Source organism: Condylura cristata, unplaced genomic scaffold (assembly GCF_000260355.1).
Source record: "Condylura cristata isolate star-nosed mole 26May11 unplaced genomic scaffold, ConCri1.0 scaffold00015, whole genome shotgun sequence".
NCBI classification, from domain to species: Eukaryota; Metazoa; Chordata; class Mammalia; order Eulipotyphla; family Talpidae; genus Condylura; species Condylura cristata.
Window position 1 is genome coordinate 48,357,682 of NW_004567116.1, and position 13,022 is coordinate 48,370,703.

The 13,022-nt window shown below is 38.7% G+C and overlaps 1 protein-coding gene across 1 annotated transcript in view; it reads left to right on the top strand.

Annotated features, from left to right (window-relative positions):
* The window catches only part of CCDC83 (coiled-coil domain containing 83), a 35,530-nt gene that overhangs the window by 8,161 nt on the left and 14,347 nt on the right, over positions 1–13,022 (top strand). Inside the window, exons 3-5 of the mRNA XM_004683264.1 lie at positions 3,300–3,462; positions 4,441–4,608; positions 11,934–12,025. Coding sequence (XP_004683321.1) covers positions 3,300–3,462; positions 4,441–4,608; positions 11,934–12,025 — 423 coding nt within the window. The remainder of the gene's footprint in view (positions 1–3,299; positions 3,463–4,440; positions 4,609–11,933; positions 12,026–13,022) is intronic.

Here is a 13,022-nt window from a genome sequence, read left to right on the forward strand (position 1 = left end):
TAGAAACCACACTTGACTCTTCAAAAAATTTTCTTTACTGATTTTTCTATTTGATGAGACACCATTTTCATATTTTCCTTTAGTTCTTTACACTAGTTCCTTTAACTATGAATATATTTAAGATAATGAATGGGTTTAAAGTCTTAGTCTAGAAATTCCAGTATCTTGGTTACCTGGTGAGTTGTTTCTTCTATTGGTTGCATTGTTCTGTGCATAATAAAACTCCCAGTAGGCAGTGGGGGGAAAACTCCCAATAAAAATGTGTTTGAGTTATACTTTCTTATTTCTTCGTATGCCTCATGATTTTTGGTTGAGATTAGAACTTTTGAATATGATGATGTCATGATTCCAGATACTAGCTTCTCTTCTCTGTCCAAGGTATGTTGTAATTGCTGCTTACTGTGGTAGTTATTGTTTGTTTAGTGACTTCTCTGAATTAATTCTGTAAAACCTATGTTTATTGTGTCATCTCTGAACTCTGCTTGCTTAGCTTAGGATCATGAATGCTTGGGCAGAGATTTCTTCAAGTATCTCTAACCAATAAAACTCCCAACCTTTGCTGAATGGGTCTGTGTGTTGTTTCACACTCAACAAGCTCCAAACAATTTACAGCTTCCCTTGACCTTAACTTCTTGCCTCTGTGGTGGTGCAAAGATGGTTCAAGGTGAAAGCTTAAGACCTTCGTAGGTCATTCTTGAGCACATGCACAGCCCCAAGGGTCTACCCAGTGCTATACATGCATGAGGAATTTTATAGCCCCAGACTATAAAACATGTCATAGCTTTCACGACCCCCGTGGACTTCTCATTTCCAGCTTTCATTTAAAGTTGTTTTTGGTCAGCATGTTGTTAGCCTCAGCAGTTCTCTGCCTCAGAGAATTATAAGGTTCAGCAATTTTCTCTGATTGTGTTTAAAAATAATCAACCTGGGAAAACACTTCACAAATTGTACAAGCTGTCAATAAAGACAAGTTTGTTTAGTGGGATTTTCTAGGCAGCTACCAGGTGACCAAACAATGACCATTATTTGGGAACTGGATTTTCGAACAATTCTGTTCCTTCTCTTCTTTCCTTAACTCCCAAACCCAGGCTGCTAAGCTGCTTATTTTCACCATGGCTATGGAGCTGTTGAATTTTTAGAGAAAATTGAAATGCTTCAATACTTGCTATCCTTCCCAAAATTTATCTGGAAAAAATACTGTCTGGAAATTATTGTACGCTTTAAATTCTAGAATTCTGAAAAATTGATTGCCCAAATTTTCAGTTTTTTATATTGCTTTTATGAAAGAGGAGATTTTTTTCAGGGTCTTGACTCTATTGTCCCTGACTCCATTGTCCCCCCTGATGTCATTCCTATAAGCTTTTTAAGAGTGGGTTAGATGGGCCCTCTCTGGTGGCGCAGCGGGTTAAAGCACAGCACAAAGAAGCTCCATCCCTGCCTGCCCCGGAGGAGATCCACCTGGCGAGGCAGTCCTCTCCTGACCCGCCCGCTGCTCCCTTCAGCAGTGTACTTCTTCAATCTGCCTGTTTTGCTCCCCACTCTGTCTCTGGTGAATCCTCTCACCCTCCGCATCTCTGGCCTGTACCCCAGTTCTGTACGAATAAATAAATAAATCTTTTTTTAAAAAAAAAAGAGTGGGTTAGAGATTCCATTTTCAGTTACATCTATTATGAATCTCTTTGTATTTAAGATTCCTCAGAGACAAAATTAAGTGTGTTACTTTAGAAGATTGAAAATAGAAGATCAAAATAGTTAAACTGCTAAAGATTTATTTTTAATTATTTGTGCATACAATTGCTGGGGTGTAGGCCAGTGATGCAGGGCAGGTGTTGCAGAGGTGAAAAGAGGACTCACCAGACAGAATAGGGAGCAGTGGAAGAAAGAGGAGAGGTCTGTGATATCATGTGGGTCAACTCCCAGGCAGGGGATAGAACTTGTGCTGCAGTGACTGCCCAGAGCTTCATAGTACTGAGACTTAATCCTTTGTGCCACGCTAAATTTTGAATATCTTATTTTTAAACATTTATTTCTATTTTTTGAAAGCCTATCCACACCTAGTCTTTTTTTTCCTTTTTGCCTATATTGTCAGTATTGAAAAGTTAATTTTTCTTGCTTGTATCCAATATATCAAGTGTTTAGTTAAAATTCTAATACACTGAAATGATAATCACTTCAATACTGACTATGAAATAACTTAAGCACTTTATGATTACATCAAAATCCCATCTAAGGAGTTTATTATTAAACCATTGTCTATTTTGTGCAATAATTTTAAGAAATCAAACTGGGGATCTCCCTGGCTGTACAAGGGGTTAAAGCACAGCCTTATGAAGCTATCCACAGTCACTGCAGCATGGGTTCAATCCCCAGCCTGGGAGGGCACCCATACGGCACAGCAGACCTTTCATGTCTCACCTGCTGCTCCCCTCAGCAATATATTTCAGTAGATCTTCCTGTTCTGTTCCCCACTCTCTCTGGTGAATTCTCACACCCTGTACCTCTTGCCTGTTCCCCAGTTCTTGTATTCATAAAAAATAAATCTTAAAAAAAAAAAGAAATTAAACTCTTCAACCCTTTAAAATTTGTTGGATTAAGTTAAAAATTAAGGAGCTGGGTTCCTCCCTGGTAGCACAGTGGGTTAAAGCACAGCACTAAGAAGCTAAAGCCACTTCATCATGAGTTTGATCACCACCCCGGAGGTGATCCACAGGGCACAGCAGACCTCTCCTGACCCGTCCACTGCTCCCTGCAACATTGTGCTTAATTAACCTGTCTGTTCTGCTCCCTAGTCTGTCTCTGGTGAATCCTCTCACCACCCCTGCAACTCTGGCCTGTACCCCAGTCCTGTATGCATAAATAAATAAATCTTTTAAAAAAAAATTAAGGAGCTGAATTTTAGTAGGTGGTTATAGTATCAGCAAATAACAAAAATTTAGAAAGAACAGCACTAATCTAGTGAAGCCTGTGGGCCAGAAGACTTGCAACACCTGGAGCTTGTCAAGGATGCAGATTGCAGACTTCATGCCAAACTTACTGAAGCAAAATCTGCATTTTAGCAAGACCTCCAAGTGCTAGGGATATATATTAAAACTTTAGAAATTCTGGCCCAGGTAATTAGTATAAAGCATTCAAGTAAGTTAAGAGAATAAAAGACATGACTATCAACAATAAAACATAATGTTGAACATTTATAGTAAAGAAAATGATAAACTATAGAAAAACAAGTCATTTTTTAAAAGACTCAGTATCAAACTCTGTTTTTATATTATCAAATATAATATGTAAATATTTCATGACAGAATAAGCGCTTAAAGGATGAGCAGATTTGGCACATACAGAACCTATTAAAGGAACTCAGCGAAGAGAAGTCAGCAGCATTACCTGTTGTAACCAGAGAGGAAGTTGAAGAAGCAATGAAGGAAAAATGGAAGTTTGAGAGAGACAAGGAACAAAACTTGAAAGGTGATATAAGAACTTATATCACGATGTATTGAATTAATTCTTGAATATGTTAATGGTTTGTCTCTATCATGTTGGGCATTCTGTTCGTGTATTTCAGATGATGCCATTGCCATCACAACCACAAGTACACTTAGGTCAATGGACAGGAGAGGATATGACAAAGTGGGCAGACACACTGCAGCCACGTGAGGGGGAGGAGGACGGTGACCAAAAGCCAAGACAGAGAACATCATCCGACTCAACACCAGACCGCACTCTGTTCTGTACCACTCCAAACTTTCCTTTTGGGAAATTTACTTGTTTGGTGCCTCCATTGGCTTCAGCTTCAGTTCAAATTTATGAGTGATGTTTCCTCCCTAATATCTTCAACAGAGCTACCCACTCCTGTTACCTCCAGTTAGATGGGGAAAGAGGGATTAGAGTTGGAAAAAGGGAAGTCTGGAGGCCAATGTTAGAAATGATGTGAGGTGCAGGAGGACATGTTTTCATGACTGCCATATGCTATTATTTCACACAGTGAAAGTCCAAAGAAATGAACTTGACTCAAACAACTTACTAATAAAAGTGGTTGCCAAAGACTGTAGAAGGATATAAGTTGAAATTACTTTGCCCATAAATGATCATAAAAATGACAATTATACTAATAAAGAATCTATGTGGCATAATAAATTGGACAAATATAAGAAGATTATCAAGTTATCACAGGAGTAATTCCAACTTATTCCTAGCTTATATGTTCAATTGTTATTGCTCTTAGTTACAGTCCAAAACCACAAATCAACTTCATAATTGGAAGTTTAATTTTAATTAAATTTTGAGTCATTATGTATAAGTTCAAATAGTTTAGATTTCCCTAAAGTATAGATCTGAAGTATTGTTCATTGGTAACAGAATTTTAATATTAACTTCAGTTTCATAAAATCAAATTGCAAGTTGCAAGGACAACAATGACATGGGGTCTTGATTTTCTTTCAATAGATATGCGCATGCAGATAATTAATACTGAAAAACTGTTTCTTGAGAAGCTTGGTGAGAAGGAATACTGGGAAGAGTACAAGAATGTGGGGAGTGAACAGCATGCTAAAATCATTACCGCCTTACAAAATGACATCAGTACAGTCAAAGAGAATGCAGAGAAAATGTCAGGTCAGTTGCAATAAGACCAGTTTATATTCAATAAGAAATTTTTAGAGGAAGATATTTGGTGGAAGAAAAGATTGGGTACTTCCTGACCCACAGGCAAAGGTGAAAGTAGAGAAATTATCCCAGGACAACCCATAAAACTGAGAAGAGAAAATAAAGGAGTGAGTGATGTGGAAATGGAGAAATGTTGCAACCCTCTGACCTCAAGAAGGAGGCTTCATTCTTTGGGTGGGTCTGGAGCAATTCCACTAGGGTAAGGGGTCCTGAAAATGGGCAATATCAGAAGGGGAGTTCACCTGTGGCACACTAAGGTAACTTTACCAGGCTAGACATCCAGAATCACTATAGGAATTAAGTGCCCAAGGAAAGGCCAAGCTATGGGCAGAAAAATGGTGGAGAGCAAAGGTGAGGTGGGAAATGGAGAGGGTATGGATTCAGATCACATCAGGTATGATGAAGCTTACTGAGACTAACCTGGGAACCCTGAGACCACCAGTCTGTCACTGAGGTGAGCAGCTTAAAAACAAAACAAAACAAACAAAACACCAGAGAAATAATTCATTCAACTCTACAGTAACGAAACAAACATTGTGATTTAAAATGGGAAAAGATTGTGAATAGACATTTCTTCAAGGAAGGCACACAGCAGGCCAATAACCTCATGAAAAGATATTCACTTAGGTCATTCAATGTTCTATTGTTCTACAACAAAGTATCATAGATTTTGTGGTTTATAAAAAACAAAAATTTATTTCTCATACTTCTAGAGGCTGGGGCTCTTATATTCAAAGAACCAGCCAAGTTGGTGCTGGTTAGAGCCCACTTTCTGGTTCATTGACAGCTTGTCTTCTCACTCTCCTCACATGGCAAAAGTGGGAGAGGGAACTCTCAGGCTCTCATTAATCCTACGCACAAGGTCTCCAGTCTTCTGTCCTAATCACTTCCAGATGCCATTGGTTTGGTGGTTGGGTTTTAACATATGAACCTGGTCATGACAAACACAAATATTCAGGCTATCCCAGCCTACTGTCCAGAGTTTGTCAGGACAAAGAATGAAAGAATGTCCCCTGGGCATGTATTGTAAGAGAAGCTGGTACACTGCACTATGAACATTGCCCCAGGCACAGCTGGGGTGGGGAGTTATAGTGAGCCTGCAGAGACACAGGAGCGTGAGGGCCATGGGAGGATGAGATTGAAAGACAGAGTCAAAAGGAAGAGTTACTAGTCTTCAAAGATAGCACGTTCCCTACATCAGGAAAATGATAGTGAAAAAATAGTGAAATAGAAAAATAGTGAAAAAGTGAAACCTAACTAGTCTTTGAGAAGGTGGTCCCATCAAAACAATAAAAGCAGCCCTATAATGGAAGAATCTGTTTCAATTCCAGCTAGGAACAAAAGAGGAACATTAGTTTGGGATAATCTCAGTCAAACAGAGCTTTCTTGTCCCTGTCTGTGCTATGCATGTGGCCTGAGAGACACAAAGAAGCTCACATCTGAGGAAAGAGCAAGGTCTGAGCTAGGAAAAGAATAACCAATACATTAAATTAGTTTAAAGATTTTTATTATAGATGTTCAAACTAATTACTGATTGAAAGAACTTTAACACAAAGGAACCAAAAGAGTCATAGAATTTTCCATAATTTTATTCAGAGAGAGTTATGAGGGAGAAAAGAGACAAAAGTTGCCCAATCCATCCATCCCCCACACTTTTGTGATACGTGTTGGCTGTCACACCTGTAGTGAGGTATGGCACCACCAAGTGTGGAAACACGAGCTTACCTAATCAGGAGCAACTCCAGGGAAGGCTCCTTCCAGAGTTATCTCTCTTGGTCTCTGACTATTCCTCTCCTGGGACCTTGACTTTGTTCTCTGTGTCTGTTCCCATTCTTGCTTTCCACAGAAACTCTTGCAACCCCTCCAGGTTCTGAGGAAGGCAGTTGTGATCACCTACCTAATCGAAGATAAACACTTTTGTCCATGCCTCCCTGTGGGTCATTAGAAAACTCCAGCATCAAACATTATTTGGTCAGCTGTCCAATGCTGCCTTTTGCCATAGCTTCCCCTGAGCCTTTGAGGATGGGGGAGGAAGGACATAGTGCTGCTTCCCAGAATTTTAGCTAGAAGGAGGTGTCACTGATGTGTGCAGGACAAGACTCTATACAAGGAAAGGTATCCTTAGATGAGGTCCAGGAATAAAGTATGTGGTTAGTAAAAGTCAATTCATTCCATTTCCAGAGTATTGTTTTATCCTTCACCAGGGGACCCCAAATTCCTTGTGCCTCGTTAGCAATTTAAATGAATTGGGTTCAAGTTCATGTACAAAAAGGGAACATTACTTTTGTGAGTAATGTTATGTTCCTTTGACTATGGCCTGTTTAAAGATAACAGAAGTCCAGAGAAGCTATCTACCTTTTTTTTTAGGGTTAAAAGTGTAATTTTGTTTAGATGTTACTTGTATATAATCTGTAGTAAAATACACAAACAGATAAAATTGTTTGTAATTTTATTTAGATGTTACTTGTATATAATCTGTAGTAAGATACACAAACAGATAAAATTGTTTAACAGGAGGGATATTTTAAAAAAGATTTCTTTATTTATGCATACAATAACTGGAGTATGGGCCAAAAGGGTGGGGGTGAGAGGATTCACCAGAGGCAGAGTGGGGAGCAGAACAGGCAGATCTACTGAAATATCCTGCTAAAGGGAGCAGCTGGCAAGTCAGGAGAGGTCTGCTGCGCCATGTGAGTCACCCGCTGGCCAGGAATGGAACTCACAGTGCAGTAGCTGTGGATAGAGTCACATGGCTGCACTTTAACTCATTGCACCACCAGGGGGGATTCTTACAGCTTAAATCTTTACTTTGTTTTATTTAGTTTAAGCTTTTGTTTTCTCTCTATATGAGCAAAGTCACATGGTATTTGTCTTTCTTCATATGCCTATTTCACTAAGCATAATAGTCCTCCTGTGTTGGTGCATATGGCAGGATTTGAACTTTCTAGCTGAATAGTATTCTATTGTGAATAATGCTTTATTCAATCATCAACCAATGGACACTGAGGTTATCTTCAGTTCTTGGCTGTTATAAATAATGCTACAGTAAACATAGGCAGCTTTTCTATGACAAATCTCATTTAACTCCCATGTTCTTTTGAAATAGAGGTAACTGTGCCCTGTTTAAAGATAACAGAGGCCCAGAGAAGTTAATTTTTTTATGAAACTTTCTTTGTTTATATTTATCATTTTTAGTTGCTTGATTACCAATCTTTCAATCTTTTATAGAAAGTAGCATTTTTAAGTTTACAGTATTCTTAAACTGTAAAAAAACTTGCCTATTCCAACCAATTTTTGTCTTAGCATATATAAACTCTACTATCTCAGTGATTCTGAGATTTTAAGATGAGTAGTCACATTCTACAGTACATTCCTACTATCCTGAGCAAAGTAGAATCTATTTCCTGTTGCCTGCCAACAGAAAAAATAGTTGAGGGTTTGGGAAATAGAGATACTTCTACGATATATGTATGGCATCATGACTTTTTTTTTTTACCTTTTTTTTTATTACAAACCAGAGAAGTTAATTTTAACCAAACTCACAAACTTAGTTAAAAGTAGTAGAAATGAGAAAGATGTGGTACATATATACAATGGAATATTACTCAGCAACCAAAAAAGAGAAACACATGTCTTTTGCAGCAACTTGGATGGAGCTGGAAAAGATCATGCTTAGTGAGATAAGCCAGAAAGAGAAAGAAAAATACCGGATGGTTTCACTCATAGCAGGAGTATAATGGACCAGGCGAGAAAATAACAAAAATAATGAACAACCATATACCAGAGACATTCTGTGGGGGTGGAGTGGGGAATGGGATCAAATAGGGGGGGGGGGGAAGGGAGGGAAATGCACGGGACTATGGTGGTGGCACAGGGGTGACTTGGTGATGGGAAACCCGCGGGGATTACAATCGAGATGGAAAAAAAAAAAGTGCAAAATGATGTAAAAATAAACTTTGTAATAAATAAAATAAAATAATAATTTAAAAAATGCAAAAAAAAAAAGTAGTAGAAATGAGACTCAGGAAATGGTAAACTGTATGTGTGGAAGGAAGGAGTCTGACTCAGTGCCACATGCTTAAAATAGCCCTGTGACCAGTGAGGAAGGGTAGCTCTCCAGAAATGAAGGGATTGTTGGTTTCTCCTGTTCTGTTTTCTCCAGAAAGGGGCTGAAAGGAAGACACCACCACAGGGGAAGGTCAGCACATATTGTGGGTGAAAAGTGGACAACCAACTTCTAAAAGCCCTGGAAGACATGAGTCAAGGCCAGATATAACAGGGAAGGCAGAAACATGCAAAACAAGCAGTATCCAGTGTGGGTTTGCTGTCAGCTTCTGGGAAGTGCCCCATGAAAGTGGGAATCTGAGCAGCCAAATCGTCATCTAACAAACCCCACATACAATGTCTCAAGTCTTTATGAGGAGACATTCACATACTTAGTTTCTTCAGTTATATACACAAACAAATGGTTACGAGTCCATTATCCAAAGCATGATCTGAGGGCTTCCCTGGTGGCACAAGGGGTTAAGTCTCAGCACTATGAAGCTATAATCAGCCACTACAGCACAAGTTCAACACCCAGGTCAGGGAGGTGACCCACCTGTTGCAGCAGGCCTTTCCTGTCTTAACTGATTGCTCCCTTCAGCAGTGTATTTCAGTCAGTCAGCCTGTTCTGCTTCCCACTCTGTCTCTGATGAATCCTCTCACCTCCCTGCACTTCTGGCCTATACCCAAGCTCTTGTATGCATAAATAAATAAAATAAATCTTAAAAGAAAACAAAGCATTATCTGATAATAGTAGATTTTGCACATCCTTCCTGGTGTTGGTTACTCCACCTTTTTTTTTTATTTGTAAAGATTTATTTATTTATGCTTATAGAACTGGCGTACAGGCCAGAGGTGTGGTGGGTGAGAGGATTCACCAGAGACAGATTGGGGAGCAAAACAGGCAGAGGTACTGAAATGCACTGCTGAGGGGAGCAGCGGGCGGGCCAACAGAGGTCTTCCACGCCATGTGGGTCAGCTCCCTGGCTGGGGATTGAGCTCATGCAGCAGTGGCTTTGGAGAGCCTCATAATGCAGTGTTTTAACCTGTTGAGCCACCAGGAAGAGCCCCCGGTTCTTCCACTTTTAAGGAGAAAAATAGTGCATAGAATTTTATATGGAATTTGAAGCACAGTTGGATGGTAGAATAGCTTTTTTGGTAGTGATATGGCAACAGAGAAAACAACAACTTTTGGGCATATTTGGCCATCTATTTTTTATGATTTACAGCAAAAAATTAATATTTAATGTTTTCAAGCTCCAGCCTTTATGTTTCTTTCAGATGCTAAAAATATAAAACCCATTATAACTTTTAGATTGATTGATGTATTTTCAGAGGTAGGAACTTCATATGGAGTCACATAGATGAAGTTCTGAATTGAAAAAAAAATTCCATTAGAAATTAGATTGTGGGCCCTCCCTGGTGGCGCAGCGGGTTAAAACACAGCACTGAGAAGCTAAAGCCACTTCCGCATGAGTTCGATTGCCGCCTGCCCCGGAGGTGACCACATGGCATGGCAGACCTCTCCTGACCCGCCCGCTGCTCCCCTCAGCAGTGTACTTCGTCGATCTGCCTGTTCTGCTCCCCACTCTGTCTCTGGTGAAGCCTCTCGCCACCCCTGAGCCTCTGGCCTGTACCCCAGTTCTGTATGCACAAATAAATAATCTTTTAAAAAAAAAATGAAAAGAAATTAGATTTTAAGAAGAGTAAGAAGAGTAAGAAGAATTCAGGTTACAGAGATATTTTGGGTTAGCATAAATAATATTTATTTGCTATTTAACAAATAAGAGTCTGGTGCCTGCCCCCAAAATAGACAGCATCTTTCCATTGCCTGAAGTGGTGTCCTGATGTTTTGTTGGATAAAAGTATGAACAAATGGAACTCATTGACCTAGGTTTATTTCTCTCCACTGACTAAAGCAGCCTTAACATTACTGCCTTTTGTTTTCCTTAAACAAGGGTGTTAGTTATATGATCTCTAAGCATCATTCAAGACCTGAAGTTTTATGATCCTTTGTTTTGTCAAGTCACACATTCCTGACATAAGACATTGTGGATAAGACTTCAGAATTCTGTACTTCCTGATCTTTCTTGCTCTGAGCCCAACTCAAAACCAAGTCTACTGACTTTCACAGCCCTTTCTGCTTCTCACGCTCCTCCTCTCAATCTGCCTTTCATGCTCAAGAATATTGAAAATTTAATTCAATGTTGTCCATTGTACTCAAGCAGATACCAAATTTTTATATTTTTGTGCAGAAGCAGAAGGGTACACAAATATTAAAATGCAAAAAATTCTCCTGTTGGAGAAATAATCCCTTGAAAATATAAATATTCTTGGGGGAAGTATCACCTTAAACTAATTCACATTAATGTGTTACTAAATAATTGGAGCATTTCTGTACTATAGACTTCAGTAAATATGTACCCTCAAAATTCAGGAGCGAGGGTTGAGATTTCTCCCTCAAGGTCATGTGGCCAGATTTCATCTTTTCTTCCTATCATTTTGCAGCCTGTGAAAGTCTGCTGGGAAGAGGATTTCTAAAATGTGTCTGGAAAGCTCCAAAGTAAATATGTGCAAAGTAAATATTACAAAAAATACATTTTTTGCTGCCTGAAAGTAGGGTATCTTGAGCCAGAGGGTCAAAATTGTTGGTGTTTATGCTAAAGATCAACTTAAATTTTACTGGAGCCTCCCTGATGGCTCAAGGGGTTAAATCTCAGCCCTACGACACTGTGGGCAGATATTGCAGTGCAAGTCTGATCCCGAAGCAGGGGGGTGATCCACATGGTGCAGCAAACCTCTCCCACTGAGTCCCTCAGCAGTGTTATTTCAGTCAGTTGGCCTGTTCTGCTCTCCAGTCTGTCTCTGGTGAATCCTCTCTCATCCCCACTTTTCTGGCCTACACCCCAGGTCTTGTATGCATAAAAACCCAAAAACTAAATTTTATTTAGGCAAGAGATGTGCTTATGTATTAAAAAAAAGACTAACACAGTAACTTCTGGTGGCAAAAGGAAACAAGGATGGTTGCTACCAAATACTTTAGCAAGCTTCTTGCAAAAGCCATTGCACACAGAATCTTTGTGACTGTTGTAGCCTTCAATAAACTTCTCTTGGGGGGAAAAATTGTATATAAAGAAAAGATGAGGATCAAGGAAGATAAAATTTACTAATGTTATTGTTTTATATAATGCAGCCTTGCAAAGGTTTTTTACTTTTTTTTTTTTTTAAAGAACAATATAAAATCACTCTGGAAGATGCTAGAAAGAGAATAATCAAAGAAACTTTGTTGCAACTGGACCAAAGGAAGGAATGGGCTACACAGGTATATTTGAAGTTTCTTTCTTTAAAGATCAATGAATGCATATTCCCCCTCCCTATTTTTTTCTTGTGATATTTAAATTAAGAACTTGGCCTCTAAACAGAAGCACTTTAAGTTTAAATAGTAGTCCTACAACTTATTAAGTATATAAACTGAATGTGTTACTTTGCTTTTCTAGGACTTGAGTTCCTAATCTATAAAGTAGAAACAATAGTAATATTTACTTTGGAGACTGGTATGAGGATTGAATTAGGTGATTTGAGTGTTTTATTACCTCACAAGGAACAAGAGCTCAGTACATTATCATTCAGTTATTTTTAAGTACAATGATGGCAACAAAAAAACAACTATTAAATAAAAAATTGGAGCCTAAAAAGTACTTTAGTGTCCAGATCATTGCTGGAGTATTAAAAAATTGGGATATAAAGTATTTGAGATATAATTTACAGCTTTATGTGTTTTCTAATCTCTTTGTTTTGCACAAAATATCTTACCCTTCTTTTCACTGCCCTTCCCTTGCCCCCAGACTCTCCTAAATCTCCCCTGGATTGTCTCTTCTGGAATAGCCCTCCTTCAAAATAAAAAACATCTGATCTTGCTAAAATGTTGAGTTTCAGTTGCTGTTGTTTGTTGCTTCCCCATGGCTCAACTGTTTTTTCAATGTTCCTTCCTACTGCATGATTTTTATGGATTTGCACAAATAGAGTAGATTGTGAAAAACTGACCACTGATTCATGTGCCCGTTAATTTGTCCACTATGTGGCTGAAGATGAATAAATGATGAAATCAACATCTGACCATAGTTTATAATGGTTAAAAAACAGAGATCAATATGCCACAAGTGTATGTGTGTGTGTGTTCTAAACAGACCATGTATGTGTGTGTGTATATATATGTATATATGTATATATACATATATATACACACACACATACATGGTCTGTTTAGAACACACACACACATACACTTGTGGCATATTGATCTCTGTTTTTTAACCATT